Source organism: Plectropomus leopardus, chromosome 23 (genome assembly GCF_026936395.1).
Source record: "Plectropomus leopardus strain MGB_pleo_1.0 chromosome 23, ASM2693639v1, whole genome shotgun sequence".
NCBI classification, from domain to species: domain Eukaryota; kingdom Metazoa; phylum Chordata; class Actinopteri; order Perciformes; family Serranidae; genus Plectropomus; species Plectropomus leopardus.
In genome coordinates, this window is record NC_142198.1 from 13,680,181 (window position 1) to 13,700,925 (window position 20,745).

At 38.9% G+C, this 20,745-nt stretch overlaps 1 protein-coding gene across 1 annotated transcript; it reads right to left on the minus strand.

The window, feature by feature from the left end:
• Nucleotides 1–4,129: 4,129 nt before the first annotated feature.
• Nucleotides 4,130–20,208, minus strand: trmt44 (tRNA methyltransferase 44 homolog). The gene is made up of 11 exons (XM_088073628.1): nt 19,508–20,208; nt 18,864–18,981; nt 18,081–18,300; nt 17,916–17,984; nt 17,568–17,675; nt 15,921–15,992; nt 13,722–13,828; nt 13,184–13,367; nt 11,798–12,146; nt 6,131–6,247; nt 4,130–5,258 (listed from the first exon to the last, which is right to left on the minus strand). The coding sequence occupies exons 1-11, from the start codon at nt 19,845–19,847 to the stop codon at nt 5,029–5,031; spliced, it is 1,914 nt and encodes a 637-aa protein (XP_087929754.1). The 5' UTR covers nt 19,848–20,208; the 3' UTR covers nt 4,130–5,028.
• Nucleotides 20,209–20,745: the final 537 nt, after the last annotated feature.

Sequence of the window (20,745 nt, forward strand, 5' to 3'; positions counted from 1 at the left end):
AGCTAAATTTGCTTCCTTTATCATTGCAGAAAAGAAACATCTGAAAGGTGTAGAAACATGCGTGGTGAACTGTCAACTGGGGGGAAAAAAGAATACGTTCCACTGATTCATGCGTGACTAAATACAGATATTAAAACAAAATGATGCACTTCTCTCCAGTACTCTCTCAAACAAAATAAAACTAAGAAGAAAAAGAAGGTTCTGTAAGGCAGCAACAGTCAAAAGAATTCATCGCAGTGACAGCTGTCAGCGTCGCAGTCCTACGCAGCTCGCTTTGCTGAGAGAGACTTGCGTACGTCACAGGCCCTATGGTGCCACGATGAATAAAACATGAAGGAAACACAGAGAAAGTTGTTGGCTTAGGCAAAGGGATGCAGCCACTTCTCCCTGACCTAGATTTCAGACATGGGGAGTCATTTTGTCTGCTAATGTGTTCCCCCTCCGTCTTTTCTTTTGCTTTCACCATCTCTAATTTATTCCTTTGGAAATTTTAAGAGCTGATGGACATCATTCAAACACTGTACGGGAATGGACCGGTGGAAACCGAGGAAAGAAAAATGTTTTCCTCTTGAGTTTTTGCAAGATATCACTGACATGCGAAATGTTGTTTGCAGAATAAACAACTGAAGCTGCTGTTTAGTATCAGACGGATCCACTTCTAAAGGAAACCGTTTGTTTACATAGTTCACATAGTTTTCGACTGGAACAGCAACACGATCCTGATATCTGGAAATTTAATGGCACACACAGGAACTGATGTTGTGCTGTGAAGCTCGACTGTCTCCTAACTTACTGGTTCACAACCGCTACGTGCAAGCCCACTCACGACCCCTATTCACAGGCAGCTCGACACATATTTGGTTGAACTGCTGACAGCTCGCACATATACAGAATGTGTGAGCTGTGAGCAGTTTAACCAAATGGATCACTTTCTTTTCTCAGACAGAAAAAAAAGCAAACATTTGGGAAAAGACAAGGGAAAACGAGCATACTTTTGTGTTGTGATCATGTTTTTTTCTTGTGTTTTACTATCTTCTAAATCAGTGGGTCCACATTTTGTCCTTAATTCTTAGTTTAAGGTCCACACATTAGATAAATGACCATATATTCAATTCTATTTCCCAAAATGTACACAACACATGGGCTTGGAATACAATGAAATAAACCGTATTGCAAGAATAAAGTGTAATTACTTAAAATTTAGTAAATAAATAGCACTTCAGCCAAACAGAGAACATATTATTGCTTCAAGATCAGTGACATAAAAAAGCTGCAAAGGTATGTTATTAGGCAAAATAATACCAAGAACGGGTAAATAAAATAGTATCTGAAGAGCAACTAAAAAAAAAAAGCCCTTTGCAAGAACGTCAAATTGCAGTGTTTTTTTTAACAAACTTGACTTGTTTACAAGTCACTTGCGGCCCATTCAGAGCCACATGCCACCAGTTGAGAACCACTGTTCTAAATCACCTTGAGAACCAGTGAAAAGCTTAACATCTGGGTGTAAAATTTTCAGGATTTGCATTTCCTGCAGCTATTATGCCACAAAACTGAGTGTTTTAGAGAGGCCTAAGCTTTGTTTGCAATAGAGCCGTCAAAATCATGTGTTTTCTAGCAACACAGCGGCAGCATTTCCAACTGTGATTGTGGCACAAAAATCAGTATTCTAAGCCCAAACATGATCTTTTCTGAACCATAACTAATAGATTTTTGTGCCTAAAATACCACACGTTAACTAAAGCATTGCTGAAACACAAAGAAAGTTGCAACATGTTTGTCACATAATTAAATCAAAATTACCAAACCTAATCGAAATCTTTATATCCATGGGCTATGCAGATGTTTTGTTTGTAGCAGTTGTTGTTTGTGGCACAATGATGCAGTCTTCAGATGGCCTGTTTACGTCAGGGCTGAGGGGAGGGAGAGTGTAGAGGGGGATGGAGGGGTGTGGGGAGTAATTTTGCTCGCTCTGGCTCGCCTCTGATCTCCACGGCAGCGGTGCGAGGCAGACATAAACAGTCATAATTATGGCTTATTGAACAGCGGTCAGAAAGGGCTGGGGTCAAAGGGTCATGACAAGAGTGGATGCAAGACTGTGGTGTTGGGGATTGCGCAGGTGAACGGCCCCGCTGCCCGGCCACGTCACACTCGTCTGCAGTTAAATGTAGGGCAGCAGGTCGATGGTAGCGGATGATCTTTGCAGACCCGGGGCAGCAGGAGTATTTTCATGAATTGATTTCCTCCTGGAAACATAATGACTTGTGGGGGGGGGCGGGGTCAAGTGAGGGAGAGCTGATTTGAGGAGGTCATTAAAACTCGCACATTGCTGTGCACATTATGTTGGAGTACTGCTTGTCAAACCACTGCTACACTCGCTGCCTGCTCCTCTGTACTTTATGTCCATCACAGCTGAAGCCTCATTTGTGTTTAAATTGCCTTTCATCAACCGGATATTGTCCAGAAAACTAAATCCTTCATTGGTGTGAGATCTCTCTACCAGTGTACATGTACGTCTGCATCAATATTCAATGACACAGCCAATAGCTGCAGGGTATTTGAGGGCATCCAGTCCACTAATATGTAACTAACCTTTTGGTGTCTTTCTCAACCACAGTATGGATTTTAAACACTAAACAGAAAAATAAGGGAACAATTCAGTGCACATGATTAACAATGACTCACTGCAGTGTTGTGTCCTGACAACAACCGAAGAATAAACTACTGTAAGAGGCGACGATTATAGCAAAATGCTTACTCAGTTATTATCAGTTATGTTGTTGGTGTGGAAAAAATGATTATTGTTTTAGGAAAGTTACAGTTAAATTACAGTTGACTTTGAGGAGCTTACCTTAGGAAGAGCAGTTTTTATGGGCGTCAACGGCACACTTCGACGTTAATCTGTGTCTGTTTCTTTCTTTTAGAAAGCACTAATTAAAACAGAAACAGCAAATAATGATAAAAGTCATTAGGACATGCTGACTGACGAAGTCATTTCAACATTGTAATGATAGAATACACCACCTGTGTGATATAAGTGTACCTGGGGTATGCTGGGAACCCCAGCTAACAGGGTGGATGCAGTTGCTTTTTAAAGGGTCAGTTCATCTAATTATCAGTTACTAAAAAATATGAGATATGAAGTCAGAACTTGAACTTTCTATGTGAAAGTCAAAATGATGAGCTAGTAAGTAAAAACTATGGGATTTTAAGTAAAAAGAATGACTGCATCAATCAAAATGATGAGATAGTAAGGTGTAGATAGTGTAAGTGATTACTTTTTAAATCAAAATTATTACTTATAAAAAAGTCATGAGATACTAAGCAAAAATTTTAGGTAAAAAAAACCAAAACAAAACAGCTTTACAGGTGAAAGGAAAAATATGTATTCTTTTTATTTCTGGGTGAACTGTCCCTTGAAATCAAAATTATTAGATACAATATATAGACTAAATTCTAATAAGTTACAATTATAAGATACTAAGTCAAAAAAATATGCCTTACTACTCAAAATTATGAGGTACTGCATGAAAAGTAGAAGATAATGAATAATGAATAATAAGTGTAGACATTTTTCCATCAAAATCCTGAAATAGTAAATCAAACAAATATGAGAAAGTAAACAACAACTACAAGACAACTCTAAATTTAGACTTTTAAGTCAAATGATGATAAATTAAATAGAAGATAACAAATGAAAACAGCCTTCTAAAGTCAAAATTATGAGATAATTAGTCAGAATCTGGGCCTATCTCACACTTTTTTTCCTGGCAGAAAGTGGCTTCCATGGGATGCCCTCTAGCTCACCTGGTAGAGCGGGTGGCCCATGTACAGAGGCTACATCCTTGCCACAGCAGCCGTGGGTTCGAATCCCCTCTCTCTCCCTTTCATGCTGTCACTGTCCTATCCAACAAAGGCAAAAAAGCCCCAAAAAATACCTTAGAAATAGAAAGAACTTGCCTTCCACAGTTGTAAAAAATGTTTTCATTATTTGGGTGAACAGTGGTCAGTTTACACATTAGTGGCACCAAATGGCAAAACAAGATACCCAAAATATGCTTTCACTTATTGTCAGGAAACTACACTGTGTAACTACCTTAAAAAAACAAAAAACAAAAAACATTATTCACTGTCACAATTGCAAAACTTGATAGATTTAATATTCTGCTCTTTTACCTCAATGGCTTCATTATTGTTGTTCACATAAACAAACAAATCCCCAAGGAGATGCTTCCCATCACCCCGCTGCAGTCCCTGAGTGGGCCTTAACTGTTTTTGACATTTGAGCCACAGGGTGATGGCACACTGTGTTAGAGAGACACAGCAGTGAGCCCCCGTCCAGAGGGGACAACATGCAGCTCACCCCTCAGCTACTGCCAACAAATAATTCATGCCGCTAACATTTACTTTGTTCAAACGCTGTCGGGCCTCTATCCTCCACCCTGCCTGTGAACCTCAAAGTACCTGTCTGACGTGAATTAAGTGTCTAAGTGAAAGCTTTTAAAGTTTTGCTGCAGTGGAGAGAAAAGTTGAAAGACAGCCTGAGTGCTCGACAACAAAGAAATCTATCACAGATTTGATTATCTTTAAGTAAAAAAAAAGAAGCAGCTTGTAATACACTTTAATAAACGCTAAGTGTAAAATTTTCCGAGCTTAGCAGAAGCCCGTTTCTCAAAATAAATGAAAGAAAGAAAACTCTGAAAGCAGACAATGTAACCCGGTGTTGTGAAAAAGTGAAACCTAACGCTGCACCAGGAAGCATCACATTCTGGCAGCCTCGCACCGAAAAAAAAGTGGTCAGTGTGAAATTTCAAGACCTCATTTTCCAGAAATAATAAAATGTGGCATTAATAAAACTCACACTGCTTGGACCTGAACTTCTTCCTCTTGGCGGCTGTGGGACTTGATGTCGGGACTTTTCCAGGAGGTTCAGTGAACTCAGTGAATGCTGTTAATTAGAGAAGCAGTTCCTGAGTTTTATAATCTACTAATAAATGAGTTCAAATGACCTGTTCAGAACAAATGAGCCAATCAAAAGGCATTTTTCATCTTCTTCAGAGGTCTGGTTGAGGGTCGGAGGTCGTCAGGTCCATGAGCGAAGGCACAGTGTTCAGCCTGCAGGGGGCAGCACTGAGGGTGGTGGTCGTAGAACCAGCAGGGCCGAGTTTTCAGAGCACCAGGTGCAACGGGCTTCCTCTGGGTATCCGCCCTGGAGGACTTCCTGTCCCGCCAGTCTCTTATGTGCACCCTCCCACCTTCCACTGAAAGACAAGGAACGACAGAAAGACACAGGACCTCTTCAGAACAAAGTGCTACCTTTAAAACTCACACGTAAAGCTGTTCCTCTCGACCAGGGATACTCAACTTGCTATGCTTGGGGGCCACTTTTGCCAAAAGACAGAAGGCCAGGGGCCAGTCGCAGCACCCCATACATGTTTTAGGATTTTAGGACATTTCTAGGACTTCAGGACGTCACTAGGATTTCTGAAGACTTCAAGGATTTCAGGATGTTTCTCTCATTTTAAGACATTTCTAAGACTTTAGGACATTAGGATCGTTTTGGGACATTTATTTTAGGATGATTCTAAGATTTCAGGAAGTTTAGTGCTGGACATTTACAGGATTTTAGATAATTTCTAGATTTTAGGATGTTTATTTTTGGACATTTCTAGGATTTTAGGGCATTTTTAAGATTTTGGGATTTTCTAGGAATTCAGGACATTTCTAGGGTTTTAGGACATTAAGGGCTTAGCTCGGACCTCTGTTGGTGGCTCCATATAAGATAACATAAAACATATATAAAACAGATATATTATGATACAATGCCATACAATACGACAACACGCGACAAGACAAGATAAGACAAGATAAGATAAAACAAGATAAAACAAGACAAGACAAGACAAGACAAGACAAGACAAGGCACGGCACGGCACGGCACGGCACGGCACGACACGACACGACACGATAAGACACGATAAGACACGATAAGTTGCGATACGATACGATACGATACGATACGATACGATACGATACGATACGATACGATACGATACGATACGATACGATACGATACGATACATTATGTTATAAGTAGCCCTGAAAATGTATATAAAGCGTGTTGTCCAACTACCTCTGAAGACTTGGTGGTTGTTCTTGAGCAGCGTCTGAAGGCCTCCACACTCCTTCTTCAGGAGCTGCAGGGTTTCCTGCTCCAACAGCCCGGCGACCTCGCTCACAGAGAGGCTGCCTGAGGAGCAGGGAGGAGAGGAAGAAAAGAAAGAAAGAGCAAAGTGTCACAAAGGAGCAGAAGGAGGTCTATCGATGTCACATTCATCAATATATTAGCACGCTGCTTCAGGCATACACTAAAATAATTTTTATTCACCACTGCAGCGTAAGAAACAAGCATCCAATGGCTTGCGTCGATGTCACCGGTTGTTTGGACAGAGGCAGAGCAACAACATGAAAATGCTCCAGGAGTGAGAGGGAGATCAATGCGACATACCGAACATTTTAGCAGAAAAGAGAGGGAGAAAGAAAAACACCTCAGTCACTGTCTTTTAGTGTAAGTCAGGGCTGTGAAGTGTGCTCAATTAAAGCTGCTCCAACAAGCTGTCAGGGCAACCAGCATGAATTTTACCACTGGATCTCCCACCGGCCTTTAAGAGCGTGAGTCACTGTCGTCACTCCCCCACTGGGACAGTAATTTTAGATACCAAAGAGCAAAAAAGTAGAAAGGGCCATATTAAAATGCATAAAGCTACGAGTTTAGAGAAAAGTAAGCAGACAAATGACGTACTCGGAGCTGCTTTGAGCTCCGTTTCATGAAATTTTCTGTATTTCTGGATTTGCCCTTTTAACCCCAGAAGAGAATTCAATCAGGATTGACCTTTGCTTTGTACAAATGACAGTCTTTCTCCTGTTTTCTCTGACATATTGGAGAGGGACACACCACAAGATTTCCAATGCCCCTTTGTACTGTTTCATAACAATATTTGACCTAAATCTGCAGACATCATAATGCCATCTTCATCATACTTCTACACCGAATCTCTGGTGGCACTCCAGACAACCCCAACTGGTTTAGAGATGATTAAATGTGAGCGAATTTCACTGTGAAATATATTGTCTTTGCCTCCGATCCAAGTTCAGCTGGACAAAGAATTAAATTTACCATCTCAGCGTTAATATTATTTATGACTTTACACTAAATGTACAACTGAATTTTACAGCTGTGATGGTTTTCTAAAGCATATTGTCCACCAAAATAAATCCTAAACTTAGCTGGCCATATTGCTGAGTTAATCCCTGAAATATGCAACACACTCCCACATTCACACACACTTGCACGGCCAAACACAGTGCACTGCCGAGTGTGAAACTGGGCAGACTGCCGTCCTCCAGCCCAGACGCCAGGGAGCTCCGGGCCTTAATATAATATCAATACGCCTTTAGAGCTGCCCTTTGCTGCCTACCATGTTAATGGGGATTAATGGGAGAAAGGCAGTATTGACGGAGCAGAATCTGCTTGGACTAAGACCAACAGAGACGGTTATTAATGGCTTGGCTTAACATACAGTTTTTAAGGCAGAAACGTCCCCTGTGCAAACAGCAACCGCTGTAACTGATTGTTGCTGACGATTGTTTTTGCTGCTTAAACTGATTCAGAATCAGGCTGAACGGAGGAAATCAGCTCTAAGATTGCTGAGTGGTGAATAAATCAGAGCAGCAACTGACCACAAAAGTCAGCCAGTATGCTTCCTCTGACTTCCTGTAACATTCACAATAAACGACAAAGTCCTATTGATTACATATATTGCACTACAATACCATACCCCCCAGTTACATCACTGATCTCCTCCCTCCTTACTCCACCTAATGACCAATCCAGTCAACAAATTTTGGCCTTTTATTAATTCCCCGCTCCAACTGCCATACAAAAAATGATCGCACATTCTCTGTTAGCCCAAATCAGCTTCCCCAAGCTATGACTGTTTGGACTGGTTTCCGAAAACACACCTTTTATAGGCTTTTTGTAGGCTGTTTTGTTTATTTATTCATTTATACTTTGAGTGTGTGTGTGTAAATTTCCATACATACATACATATATATATGATGCATAGTTTATATATATATATATATATATATAACTTATATATATATATAACTTCACTTACTTTTTAACTCTCTTAAAGGAATACTTCATCCAAAAAGTATATCTATCAATTGTATCACATTTATATATCAATTATTCAGGCTGTGTTACTTTGAATCATGCAGATGTTTTTCTCGCATGTCTCTGGTGAACAAAAATCATTTTCACAAGTTTTCTTTCATGAATTTAAGGTAACTAAGCATGAATCATTGATAGATTAATGGTCATTTTGTGGCATACAAATTTGCTCATTAATATTGACATTAATTTAATTGCCTTTCAAAACCTTAAAATGCTCAGAATAATTTCTTAACCTGCGAGCCAGATTCATCCAAAGGGGTCACAAAATGATTAAAAAGTTGGGAAAGATGAGAAAAACAATATTTCTGCTTCATAAAATCATCATTGTTTTTACTTACCTTAGTTCTTACTGTTTTCTTGTGAAGTCAAGTCTTGTGAAAAGCCAAATTAGCACCATCCCATTCTTAACAATACTTATAGATACAGGATTTTTAAAAAATTTCCAATATAATATTATGTATGGCTGCTATCTTTATTATAGAATATTGGAACAATTACCGTCTAGATTATTCTAGCAAACAGTCTGGTCTTTAAATTGTTAGGGAATGGTGAAAACTTCATATTGCAATTTCGCACAGGCCAAGATGACATGGCAAGCTTGATGACACAAGCTTGTTTTGCCAATTTTTCATAAAAGACAACTTAAAGGATCGATAGTGTGGGACTTAGGGTAATCTATTAGCAGAAATGGAAAAAAATGTTGGTAACTATGTTTTTTTTAGTGTATAATCACCTGAAACGAAGAATTGTTGCGTTTTCATTTTGTTTATATCTGCATAGGGAGTTGCAATCTGCAGCCTCACCGCTGGATACCACAAAATCCTGCACATTGCTCTTTGAAATGATTGCTGCAGATTTACTCTTTTTTGACCGACTTATTGATATTTTGACTGATCGTTGTGTTGGTATCATTATAAAGAGGGTGTAATATGAGGCTCAAATGTGAGCTGAGTGCAACTGAAATTCGTGTAAACTACTTGACGACGATTCTACAACGCACAACTTGCTGCAGGGTCTCCTGGAGGACTCTGGGACTAAACTGAAGTGTGATGGGAGCCGTTAATAACATTCTGTACCCACTCGCACCCACTCCCTATTTCATACAAGCTTCTGTTCGGTACATAGGCTACAGCTACATGGATGCACAACGAAACTATACAAACATTTACATGAAATACTTGTGCATTTTGAACCCATCTGTAACCCTCTATTGGGGACAAAAAAGGTTGCCCAAAAAACAGATTTTACTGCTTTGTTGACGATGCATGTTAGATGTACAGCTGCACACTGACTTTCATTCTCAGCAGGGTTACATAACTACCTGAGCCCAGTCAGCAGTACAGCATGCATGAATTAGTAAAGCTACAGCAGCCAGCCTTACACGTCTGCACATCTCACACAGCCATTTGAAACACCTGTGAAATATACAGTATTTTAACTTTAGGGAGCAAGTATCATGCTGTCCAGCAGCAGGAAGGCTTATAAATTGGTCACATTGGTTTCAAATAATGAATTTTGCCTCGACAAAACAGTCTAACATTGTTTCCTTCTTAAAAGGAGGCAACCCCCGCCTAGTTTAGAGATTATTAAATATGAGAGAATTTCAGCAAGAAATATATTGTTTTTGCACCCGATCCAAGTTCAGCTGGACAAAGAAACACATTTACTATCTTAATCAACAGCGAGAAATTTAGGCATAACATTTGATTCTCAACTAAACTTTGAACAACGTGTCAACAACACCTTACAAATATTACCAAAATTAAATCAGCTGACCTAGAAAGACTTATTCTCTGCCTGAGAAGATTAGGCTCGCTAGCACCTCACCCATATTTTTTTTTTTAAATGCTTAAAACATATTTTTATAGGAAAGCTTTTCCCTTTGATGCCTGATTTGTACATTTCTGATAGGTGACTTCTGTTAAGTGTTGTATAGGTGTTTTATTTCCTTTTGTTCTATTTTTCTTAGCACTTAAAACTGTTTAAATTATTGTAACTGTATTTTTTGTTTTATTTTCATGCACTCTGTGAAGCACTTTGTAACCTTTTGTAGATATGTACTACAAAAATAAAGTCATTATCATTATTAATATTAGTAGTAGTAGTAGTAGCAGCAGAAGTATTTAATTATTATTTTATGCTTTTCAATTAATGAGTTAAATGTGTGTATTTCAGATGCATTTGCACTCTCAAAGAGTTAAAAAAAAGAGACTCGCTGCTCAGGAGCAACTGATAAGTACTGCATATTTAACAAAATTTGGACTTACACTAAAGCCAGGAAGCTATAGAACCAAAACTCTACTGAAGTATCACTTCAAATATCAGATACGAATAGATTAAACACACTCATACACTTTGAAGATGCATTAAAAATCAAGAGAAACTGAGTCTCAAAAGCCCTGCGATGACTCTGGATCTTTTCAATATGGACTGGCTCGCCCTGGATTTACCCTTTGTTCTTACACAGCAGATAACTGGTAGGAATACCTCGATACAAATGCATACTCATGCATAAATCATAGATGGTGGTGCATTATTCATCCAGTCATCTCTATACAGGGTTACACACTCCCTTTATTCGCTCTCCCTCATATTTTCTACCTCTAATTTCAGATCTGACATAATGACAGAGAATTTTCTGTTTTAATCATAGAAGTCCTCATCTCCTAATCTCATTCATACCACGCATGTGTGTGTGCGGCAGTGGTGGTGAAGAGGCGCTGACAAAGGTGATGCGTTGGCGTTGTGCATATTTGTGTGATGCGGCGTGTGTGGCACTCTCTGTACCGTGCGGCGCAGGAAGTTGCAGGCAGAGAGTGAGATGCAGGAGTTCAAAGTGGCGTCGCTGTGTGTCACGAAGGCCCTGCCGACTGATGCCGAGAGAAGGACAGGGTGTTGACGAGAGAGGTGGGGGGTCAGATCGGATGATGGAAGTGGGGATCAGACGAGAGGTTCAGGCTGCAGAGGCTGCCAACCTGCCACGACGCACGTGGAAATGTATTTCAAGGCAGTGACGAGAAATGTGAGAAGTGACTCATCAGTGTTGCTCTGGGAGTGTTGAGGTTACATATACGGAGAATGTGAAGTTAACGTCACGCTGTGTTACATATTTTGGCTGGGATCTTTTTATACATTGATGCCTGTGCCTGCAACGGTGGTCGAACAGTATCTGAGCATACAACTTATGATGAGCAACATAAATCCATGTGACTTGAAGCCTATTTACTGACTTTATTTACTATTTAATTTATCTACTAACTGCGTTGCCATATAAAATATATCATATATATGTGTGTGTGTGTGTGTGTGTGTGTATGTATATACACACACACACACACACACACACACACACACATATATATATATAGCTGCCCTTCAACACATATCAAAAAGTAATGAATTCAGCAACCCCCCACAGTGCATGATAACAATAATGGCTTCACAGATAATGTCTCCTACTCTGGATTTAATCTGAACCCGTTCATCTCTTCAGTAACAACTCATGTCCGGGGAGACTTGTGTGATTTGTTTGTTTATCTTGTGTGTTTTGTTGCGGTTTACCTCCACGATTCCAGTCACTGGAGGACCTGCTGCCGTCATCTTCAGTCATTCCCAGAAGAGCCATAGCAACCCGCAGGACAACACCGTCAACAAAGTCTCGTGGGAGAGCGGCGCAGTTTCGAACCGTTTCAACCCTATCTCTGGGCTGGAACCCCGCTCCCCAGCTGCTGTCAGGGGTTCCGTTAGTGTCTTCGTTCCCATGGCAACTGTCACCATCATTTCGGATGTCTGACCTTTGAACTGCGAGCCCAGAGGCGGTCTGGCGGCTCTGGATGTAATGAGCTCTTCGCCGCTCTGCCTCGGCCTCGTCAGAAAGCTGGTAGCTTCTTGACTTTCCCACCAGACACACCTGCAGGAAAAAAAAGGAGCTGGATGTCAGGAGGACTCCTGTGGGTGCTGAGGCTCAAAAACTCAAAAGCAGGAACACAAATCCTCAATATGTGTGTTACTGTAAACAAAACAAACTGCACTATTTCAACACAAATCATTCTGGATATATGTACTGCTGTTTGGGGAGCTGCTGCTTTTATGTACAAAGTGATTATGACTGATCGCTGTACATTAAAAGCCCAGTAAATACTTGCTTGTTTTTATTATGTGTCCATGTGTATAGAGGCAATTACTGTCTGGCAGCTGTGAAGGAAACGTCCCTTTGGGGATGATAAAGACTTGATTTATTTCTGCCTGTCTGTAATAAATGAGCCTCAGGTGGAGAAAAGGCGGGGATGCACAGCTGTGCAGGTCTGAAGAACTTGAATGCAGTTTATAATAATTTTGCAGACAATTCTGATAACCGTTTTTACAAGAAGAAAATATGCTCATGTTATTGGAAAGTCACAGAAAGATGAGACAAAAAGATGAGAAGAGAGGACATGCAACAAAGGTCAGTCACACCTACAACTTGATAGGCATGCAGTACATGTGCACGAGCTGATCAAGAAACCAGCTTGCGTCCTAACTCTTTACCACCAACTGACTGACTACGTAGTCTAGGCTAATTTTCTGGTAATTTTCTTGTAATTTTTTGCTAATATTGGGGTCATTTGCTCTTAAGTTGCTTATTAGCTTCTTCCCATTTTCCCAGATTTCAAAGGGTTAATAGTGTGACAATACTGTGGTTAAGGCCTGGTTAGCTTCAGCACTTTTAGGGTTAAGGAAAGGGCTTGGAAAAGTTAAAGTGATCACTTGAAACATGAAACATGAAATCTCACGAGGATTATCTCCTTTCTGGCGTCACCATTTAGACACGAACCAAAACATGTATTAGATTAGAGCTGCAACTCTAAATGTAACTTTATAACTTCTTTTGGAGTAAATATAAAAAAAATGTTTAATATTTAAAAACATGTCAGTCACACAATATGAGACAAGGCTGGTGTAAAATACCCTTTTGGTGGACGGTATTCTCAGGCAGTCCTCTTCAGTGTTGAAGCCACTGACTTGGCTGACCTCCGTGATGAAGTCGATGTATTCTTTATACTGAGACTTCTTGCACCGACGTCTCTGGTATTTTGCATAAAAGTCGAAGAAACAGCAGGGGAGGACAAAGTAGCGGCAGGAGTAGGATGACCTGCAGTGAGAGCAAAATACAGATTCTGACCAAGAGGAAATGATGGTTATAAATCTTCGGTGGGAAGTGCGCTGACTTTTTTTTTTTTAAGAATCTGTTCAACAAACAGGAAACAAACAATTAGAGAGATTATCATCTGAAGTCAGATTAGAGAAAAGTCCATTTCTCAGACTGAGGCTCAACATCACCATCAGGTGGTCGCATTGGGAAATATAAACTGACACACAGGAACAAACACACACACACACACACACATATTCACACATTCTCCCTCTGCACATAATGCTATTCCAAATTGGAGAGATCAGCTGGCACTTGAGCTGCTGAGTGAGATTGTGTCTGCTGATGACTCGCCTGGCAGCTATAACGGGGATCCATGGTGTGAGCTCGTCCGAGTGGTTCCCAATCAGCCAGTCCGTACCCGGGAATAAGAAGCTCTCGCTGGGAGTAATTGCCTTTTCCTGAAATAGCAAAGACCCCAAAAGCACAAGAGCTCCTTAGAAGCGGGGATGATGCAAGAAGGTGTGATTGATTCTGAATCACTTTATGGAAATTGTCTAAAAAAGGAAAACCTTTTCCGTTCTCAAACTCTTAAATATATCAAAGAACACCTGTCCATGTGAAATAAATGGAAGTCATTTAGTCTGTGGGCTCTAAATAACATTTAGATGATCAAACTAATACAATCCAGCTATGAAGTCATATAAAACAATGCATACTCGGCTCAGGTCGTCTACAAGCATCACAAATGATGTACATTAAGAGCCAGTGAGCTTCAGAGCGAGCCTCCAAATGAAGGTTGAGTACAGCACCCCTGGGGGCCCTGAAAGATTGGTCTACCACATCCGCTCCCAAAAAATCAGTCAATAATAGATGACCTGAAATGGAAGCAGTCAGCAGCTTGTTGTCAAATGAATGACTGAGTCTAAGAAGCAGACAGGAGAGTGCAGGTTTCCCTGCAAATGTGTGCATGTTTACATGATGTGTCTGGACTCAGTCTCCAGTGCAGAAGTGCTGTTTTCTTTTTGTAGCTTGTAGCAATCCTTAAAAAAGGAGTATCTTAAGTGTAATACTGCCTGCTGCCTGCTTAATTACTTTTAAATATGTTTAAAAAAAACTTAATTTTTTTTCCAAATGGATTTTTGCAAATAATTAAAGGTTATAGGGAAATTTCAGGGCAGCGACTACCAAATACTTGGTCAATTAATCATTTAGTTGTTTGGTCTGTAAGTGTCAAAAAATACTGGAAAAATGCTTCCAGTACCCACACTGATGTCTTCAATATGCTTGTTTTCTCTGAACAATAGATCTAAAACCAAATATACTGGCTACCGTAGGTCTGGGTGATATCATTACATTGATTTTTCTTTACAATATGAGACCTGATATCATCTTAGATTTTGGATATTGGAATATGGTCAGTATTGCTTTTTTTCCTGGTTTGCTACATTGCAGTCAAGTGATGTATTTTTCTGATGTAACCTGCCTTTACAACCTAGTCGATATGTCCACATAACTGATGATTCTTTATGCATTTAAAAAGATACATACTACTGTATTCACACAAATGCATGTTGGGGGATGGTTTATGTATTGGGTCTGTAGCACAGTGAATCTCAGGTATATTAGTAACTGTTCTGGAGCTTTCCATTACGTCACATGTTCTTCCTCAGCATATGGCATTGCTCACCAGTGGACTTAGAAACTCAACTTTTGAGTCAAAATAAATGAGAGCACTTCAAAGGAAATTTTGACATCTAGATCTCCATTAAAACTAGGGGACGACTGATTGTTTTTTAGGGCCGATAACAATTATTAGTACTTAATGATACCAATAACTGATATTTGGAACCGATATGCATTTACAATAAACATGAAAATAAATGCCTTTAGCAAAAGCTTAATAAAAACAGAAACTTTCAACATCATATACAGCAAGTCCCCTGCAACTTTGTTTTTAAAGTTCAGTGAAAATTAAATTTAAAATAGCTCCATGAGGTTTTACAAGTAAAACTTCCTCCTATGCTGACGCTCTTTTTGCATGTAATGCAGACTGCCTTCCCTGGTGTTGGATACGCGTAGTACACACACTTTTTCATTAATTAATTTTATCGCCAATCATTAAAAAAAAAAAAGCAATACAGATTATCCTCAAAATGCCAAATATTAGCCCTGATAATTGGCTGATAATCTGTAGACCCCAATTTAAAACCAGCCAAACTTCACTTGTTGATGAGGATAATGTGAAAAATTCAAAAGCTCAGAAACAGCAAAAAAAGGACTTTAACATTGGGTTGTTTTGACAGCAGCCTGATTTACATTTTGTACTTTAATACAAGAGTTTTACTTGTGCTCTGAAATGTGTCTCATAATAACAGAAGATTCAGTGGATGAACCCAAAGCACAAAGCAGCAGCAGCAGCAGCAGCAGTGAGGGGGCGATGCCCACTGAAAATACACCTACAGCGTGTGATACGTGAAGAGATAATAACACTAATTAAAAACTTGAATGTGGTCACAGTGAATACGCCTTCTTTTTGCTCAGCCTGCTCACCTCTAATAGAGTCTGGGGACCGTACATGTCCCAGATCTTCCTCTTCCGAACATCGATGCCCTTTCCAGGATGCTGCGACACAAGATGGCACGAAGGTCAGCGGCTGATCACACTCAACCACCACAATGTCTAATTGCAATTACACCTGTCCTCATTTGTGACTAGCCATTACGGCGAGATGGTTTTGCAGATGTTTTAAATTTAGCAACGTGGACCTTGTGTCACTGATTAAGCTGTCAGTGAAGATTCGGCTAATTAAAGGACCTCTTATTTGAGCGGGTTGGTGTTTGTACAGTGTTTACAGTGGTGTTTGGTGTTATAGTGGTTAAAAATCTGTTATTTATTTCCAATTTAAAAGCACTTTCTGTTGAATGCATCTCATTAGAGTGCATTTATCTAGCCAATTAAGCTCGTAGTGTGTTTCTGGGATGTCAGGCAGACAGATGGTCCACCACTCGGAAACAGACGACGGGTTGCTCCGTAAACGTAGATCAGAAATGTGTCAGGTGTGAAACAGGGACACAGTGGAATAAACAGGAAGGAGATCCAGGCGCGAAGAAATTCAGGAAAAAATATATCAACAAGTTGGGAGATATTTAAAAGCCTTTATTGTAGTGGCTAAATCATGAAGAAGTCAAGATGACAACTTTATTAATTAGCCACTAGAAGAAAAAAAAGGGCTCTTAATGTTTCTGTTTTGGTTGATCTATTTTTTTATTAATTTGGAGTGCCTAAATTGCCATCCTGTTTATCCATGGTCCACCACGTTGGGCTAGACAAGAGCTGAAAAAAATTTCAATACATTTTTTTTTTCAATAAAAACAATGTTAAATTACACAACTGCATTACTCGTGAAGGCCATTTCTGCCAATGTAATGAAAAAAAAAGATCCTACAAGTCATCATAATAAGCAACTCAAAATAATCTGACTTTGTGTCTCAAAATTATAACTTAGGGTTTTAAAATGATTTAGTATTTAAAAATAATGACTTACTGTCTTAAAATAATGACTTTGTGATTCAAAGTAATGACGAATTGTTTTAAAATGGCTTATTGTTTTTGCAAAAATAATGACATACGTGTTTTAAAATTATTTAGTATTTCAAAAATAATGATTTAGTGTCTCAAAATAATGACTGTGATTTAAAATAATGACTTATTGTTTTTTCAAAAATAATGATTTGGTGTTTCAAAATACTAAGTGTTTTAATATAACTTACCATTTCAAAAATAATGACTAAATGTCTCAAAATAATGACTTAGAATCATTTCTAATGACTTCAAGATAAGTAAGTCTGAAGATCTCTTTTCATTATTTTAATTAAAAAAGTTATTATTTTGAAAAAGTTTCTCATACGACAGGACCATAATATGACATTAAAGCACAGTTTCTGACTGTCCTAAATTCAGGTTTAGATTTTCAGTACGTTCGGTCTGTTGTTGGTTGAAAGTGTTGCGTTCAGTTCAGTACAAAACTACATCTATATAACTACTGTCTTAAGTTATGGTGTCAGAAAACTCCAATCTGCATCAGAGTTATCACATCTTGGTTGTTTTCTGTGGCTTTGTGTTCTTTCAGTTAGCTTTTAACCAGGAGGTAACATACTGTAAATCACAACCAGCCAACATTCATCCAGCCTGACTTACCCCTTCACTGGCCAGTATGTGAACCAGGAGGCCGTTTCCACAACCCAGGTCCACAAAGGACTGTCTGGCAGTCAAACCTTTCTCTGCCCGCTCCTCAGCCCACAGCACCTGCAGCACCGCGAGACAGACACAAGAGCTTCTAACCAGCTGCTGCTGACACGCGTTCACCTGCCTCTGATATCACACTTGAATCGATTTACTGGGTCAAAGCTGTGACAGATAAAATTGAGTTTCACCTGCACATACATGTACAATATGATGTTTGTATACTTGACAGCAATCATACAATCAATCAATCATTGATTTTTTTGGTAATAAAACAACAGCATCAACCAGGTTTGAACTCACAAGGAGATATGTAGCGATGGCAACATCCTCATACACAAATTTCTCCGGATCTGTAACCTCAGGCCAAACCTACAGATCATGGGGAACAAGTACTCAGTTACAACGCTCAATAAATACTAACAGCATTTAAACAATTTACATATAAAACGACCAAGCTGACCTCACCTTGACCATAGCTTTGTACTTCTCCTTCAGCTGCTGGTACATGATGCTGTACTTCTCCACCGGCAGCAGGGACAAGGTGCTCCTGAACTCGCTGCTCTTGCATTCGGTGGCCCAGCGCACCAGTTTAGGCAGCAGATCGGTGGACAGCCAGGGCAGCTTTGGGTACGCCACGCCATCAGAGAACCACGCGTCTGAAGACAACACGTGCAGCTCCAAGGCCCTGCAGATAAAGCCAAAGCTGTTTAGATTTTTATTTTGTTTTAAACTTGTATTAATAGTTTTTTTGATTTTGTTTTTGAATATTTTTTTAATTTAATTGTGTGCTAGCCCCAGGATTACTGTTTGTGCCAATTTAAATGACATTTTTTCTGGAAACATCTGCTACTAAATCACATTACTGACAGGATAATGGCCTTAATGTGGGTCCTGTGTAATTACTTAATATTAAGGAACTGTCTTGTGTCAAAATCAAGTGTTAAGATCTTACACTCTCACAGAGTGTAAAAATGATATGTATTAGTTAATTGATTGATTAATTAATTTGAGTGCTTAATGACACAGCAAATATTGACCATGTGGTGTTCTAACACTGAAAAACTGCAAATATTGCGCAGCGAGTGGGAGGAAGATAGTTAGAAAAGACTGAGCAGCTAACTTCTAACTTTTCTGTTTCAAGAAAAGAGCCGAAGCAATGGAGAAAAACTGTAAATCCACAAATAAAGTTATTTAAAAAGGCTATTTTCACTGAAAATCGCACTTAAAATTTGGACTTCAGCCACTCACCATTCCTCACAGCTCTGGTGGAGAAGCTGGAGCTGATAAATGTTGCCCTTCTTTGGAGACACCTGTCCCTCTGAATCCTCTTCAAATGGAACAAAAGTGACTTGTTGTCTGCAAAAGTCTAAAATGGACAGACATTTTTAGCTCTTTGAGACCTGGATCAGCATCGGATTTTTTGTGCTGCATTCAGACACCTTTAATGACTATTTTAGCCTTTGAACACTGAGCAAATTTGTTTGAATCAGAAACATGGGGGGGAAAGGCAAGGAGTAACTTAATAAGAAATGTCTCCCAAATTGCAAGAATAAGTAGATTTTAAAAATAATTTTCAAAAAGTTTTAAAAAATGTCCAGAGAACTATATATTTATAGTAAGCACACATATTATTTAAGATTACTTTACAGTATTATTATATTCTTAAGATTTTTTTTAAGTTTCTAGTACTGTTTTGTTTGTTTTGAGGGGTGGGGTAATTATTCTATACCAATTTTCAGGTAATTTTCTTGTACTTTTACTTATTTCTTGCTCACTTAAGGTGCTCACTGCCTTATTCCCATGTTTTTGAAATAAAACAAACCGATGTAAATGGTTAAAACTCATTATGAGAGAACAGTTTTGTTGAGCTTTTCATTCGCATCCTCTCTTACCTTTGAGTATAACCTCCTTTTGCAGGCGTGTCCCATAATTGTTTACTTTGGGAATAAATGTCCTGACACTAGAGGACCAGAGGTTTTCCTCTCCGTGTGTCTCTGCAGGTGAAACTCTGCTGATCATGAAGGAAAACACATCCTGACAGAGTTGATCATCACCCAGCAGCAGCAGCTGCAGAGCCTCTCTGTCCACATCTTTACTCTCTGTCTCCTTCACCCCGCACAGACGCTTGTTTACAACGTGAGGTTTCTTTATCCACACATCTACAGCGGACCAAAAGCCTTCAGGAAGAGTCTTACATTCTCCCGGAAACTTTATGTCGAAGAGTTTTGGCATAATTGAGCATCAAACGCGACGACAAGCCATGTGTTTACAAACCGAGTGGACTTCCGGGCTCTGTCATTCTGTAGATGAAAATAAATTGTACTTTTAGTTAAAAGAGTTGGCATAATTTCCGAAATCGCATTCTAGCTTTAAAAACAAACGCTTAGCTTTATTGACAACATTAGCCTTTAAAAAAAAGAAGAAAAATATTGTCGCTATATAATGACGTTTTCATAGGCGACAATATCAGTTCTTACAGTCATGCAGCAGAGGGCGCTGTTCCTCTTTATCTACATGTAACCAGCAGCCAACAGGACAGATGTTTTATTACAACAATTTACTGTTCTATTTCTTCAACAAAATAAACATTTTATTTACCAACAACTTCACATAACTGTTGTATTGATATTTATGATGTCATCTTATGATTTTAGGATTTTAAGCACTCTACATTTGTATTTTAAACTGTTTTTAAATGGCCTTTTATGCTGAATTGCTCTGCTGGTCTGTTGCATGTGCAGTACTCTGTGCTTGTATTATTTTTATTTTTATTTTTATTTTTGTTTTTATTTTTATTTTTGTTTTTGTTTTTGTTTTTGTTTTTGTTTTTAGTTTTATTTTTATTTTTGTTTTTATTTTTATTTTTATTTTATTTTTATTTTTATTTTTATTTTTATTTTTATTTTTATTTTTATTTAGCTGGACCCAGGGTCATTGGAAAATAATTTCTCCCATAATTTCTATCTATTTCATAGTCAATTATCAAATAAAGAATAAGATTATAAACTCCCTGGAGACCTGATAAAATTTGCTTGATCTTTAAAAAACACAGGTAAAAGGCAATTGTGACTCAAGAGGAAATGATCCAAAAATAACCCAAAAAAAGCAAAAAGAACAAGAAATTTAAGTG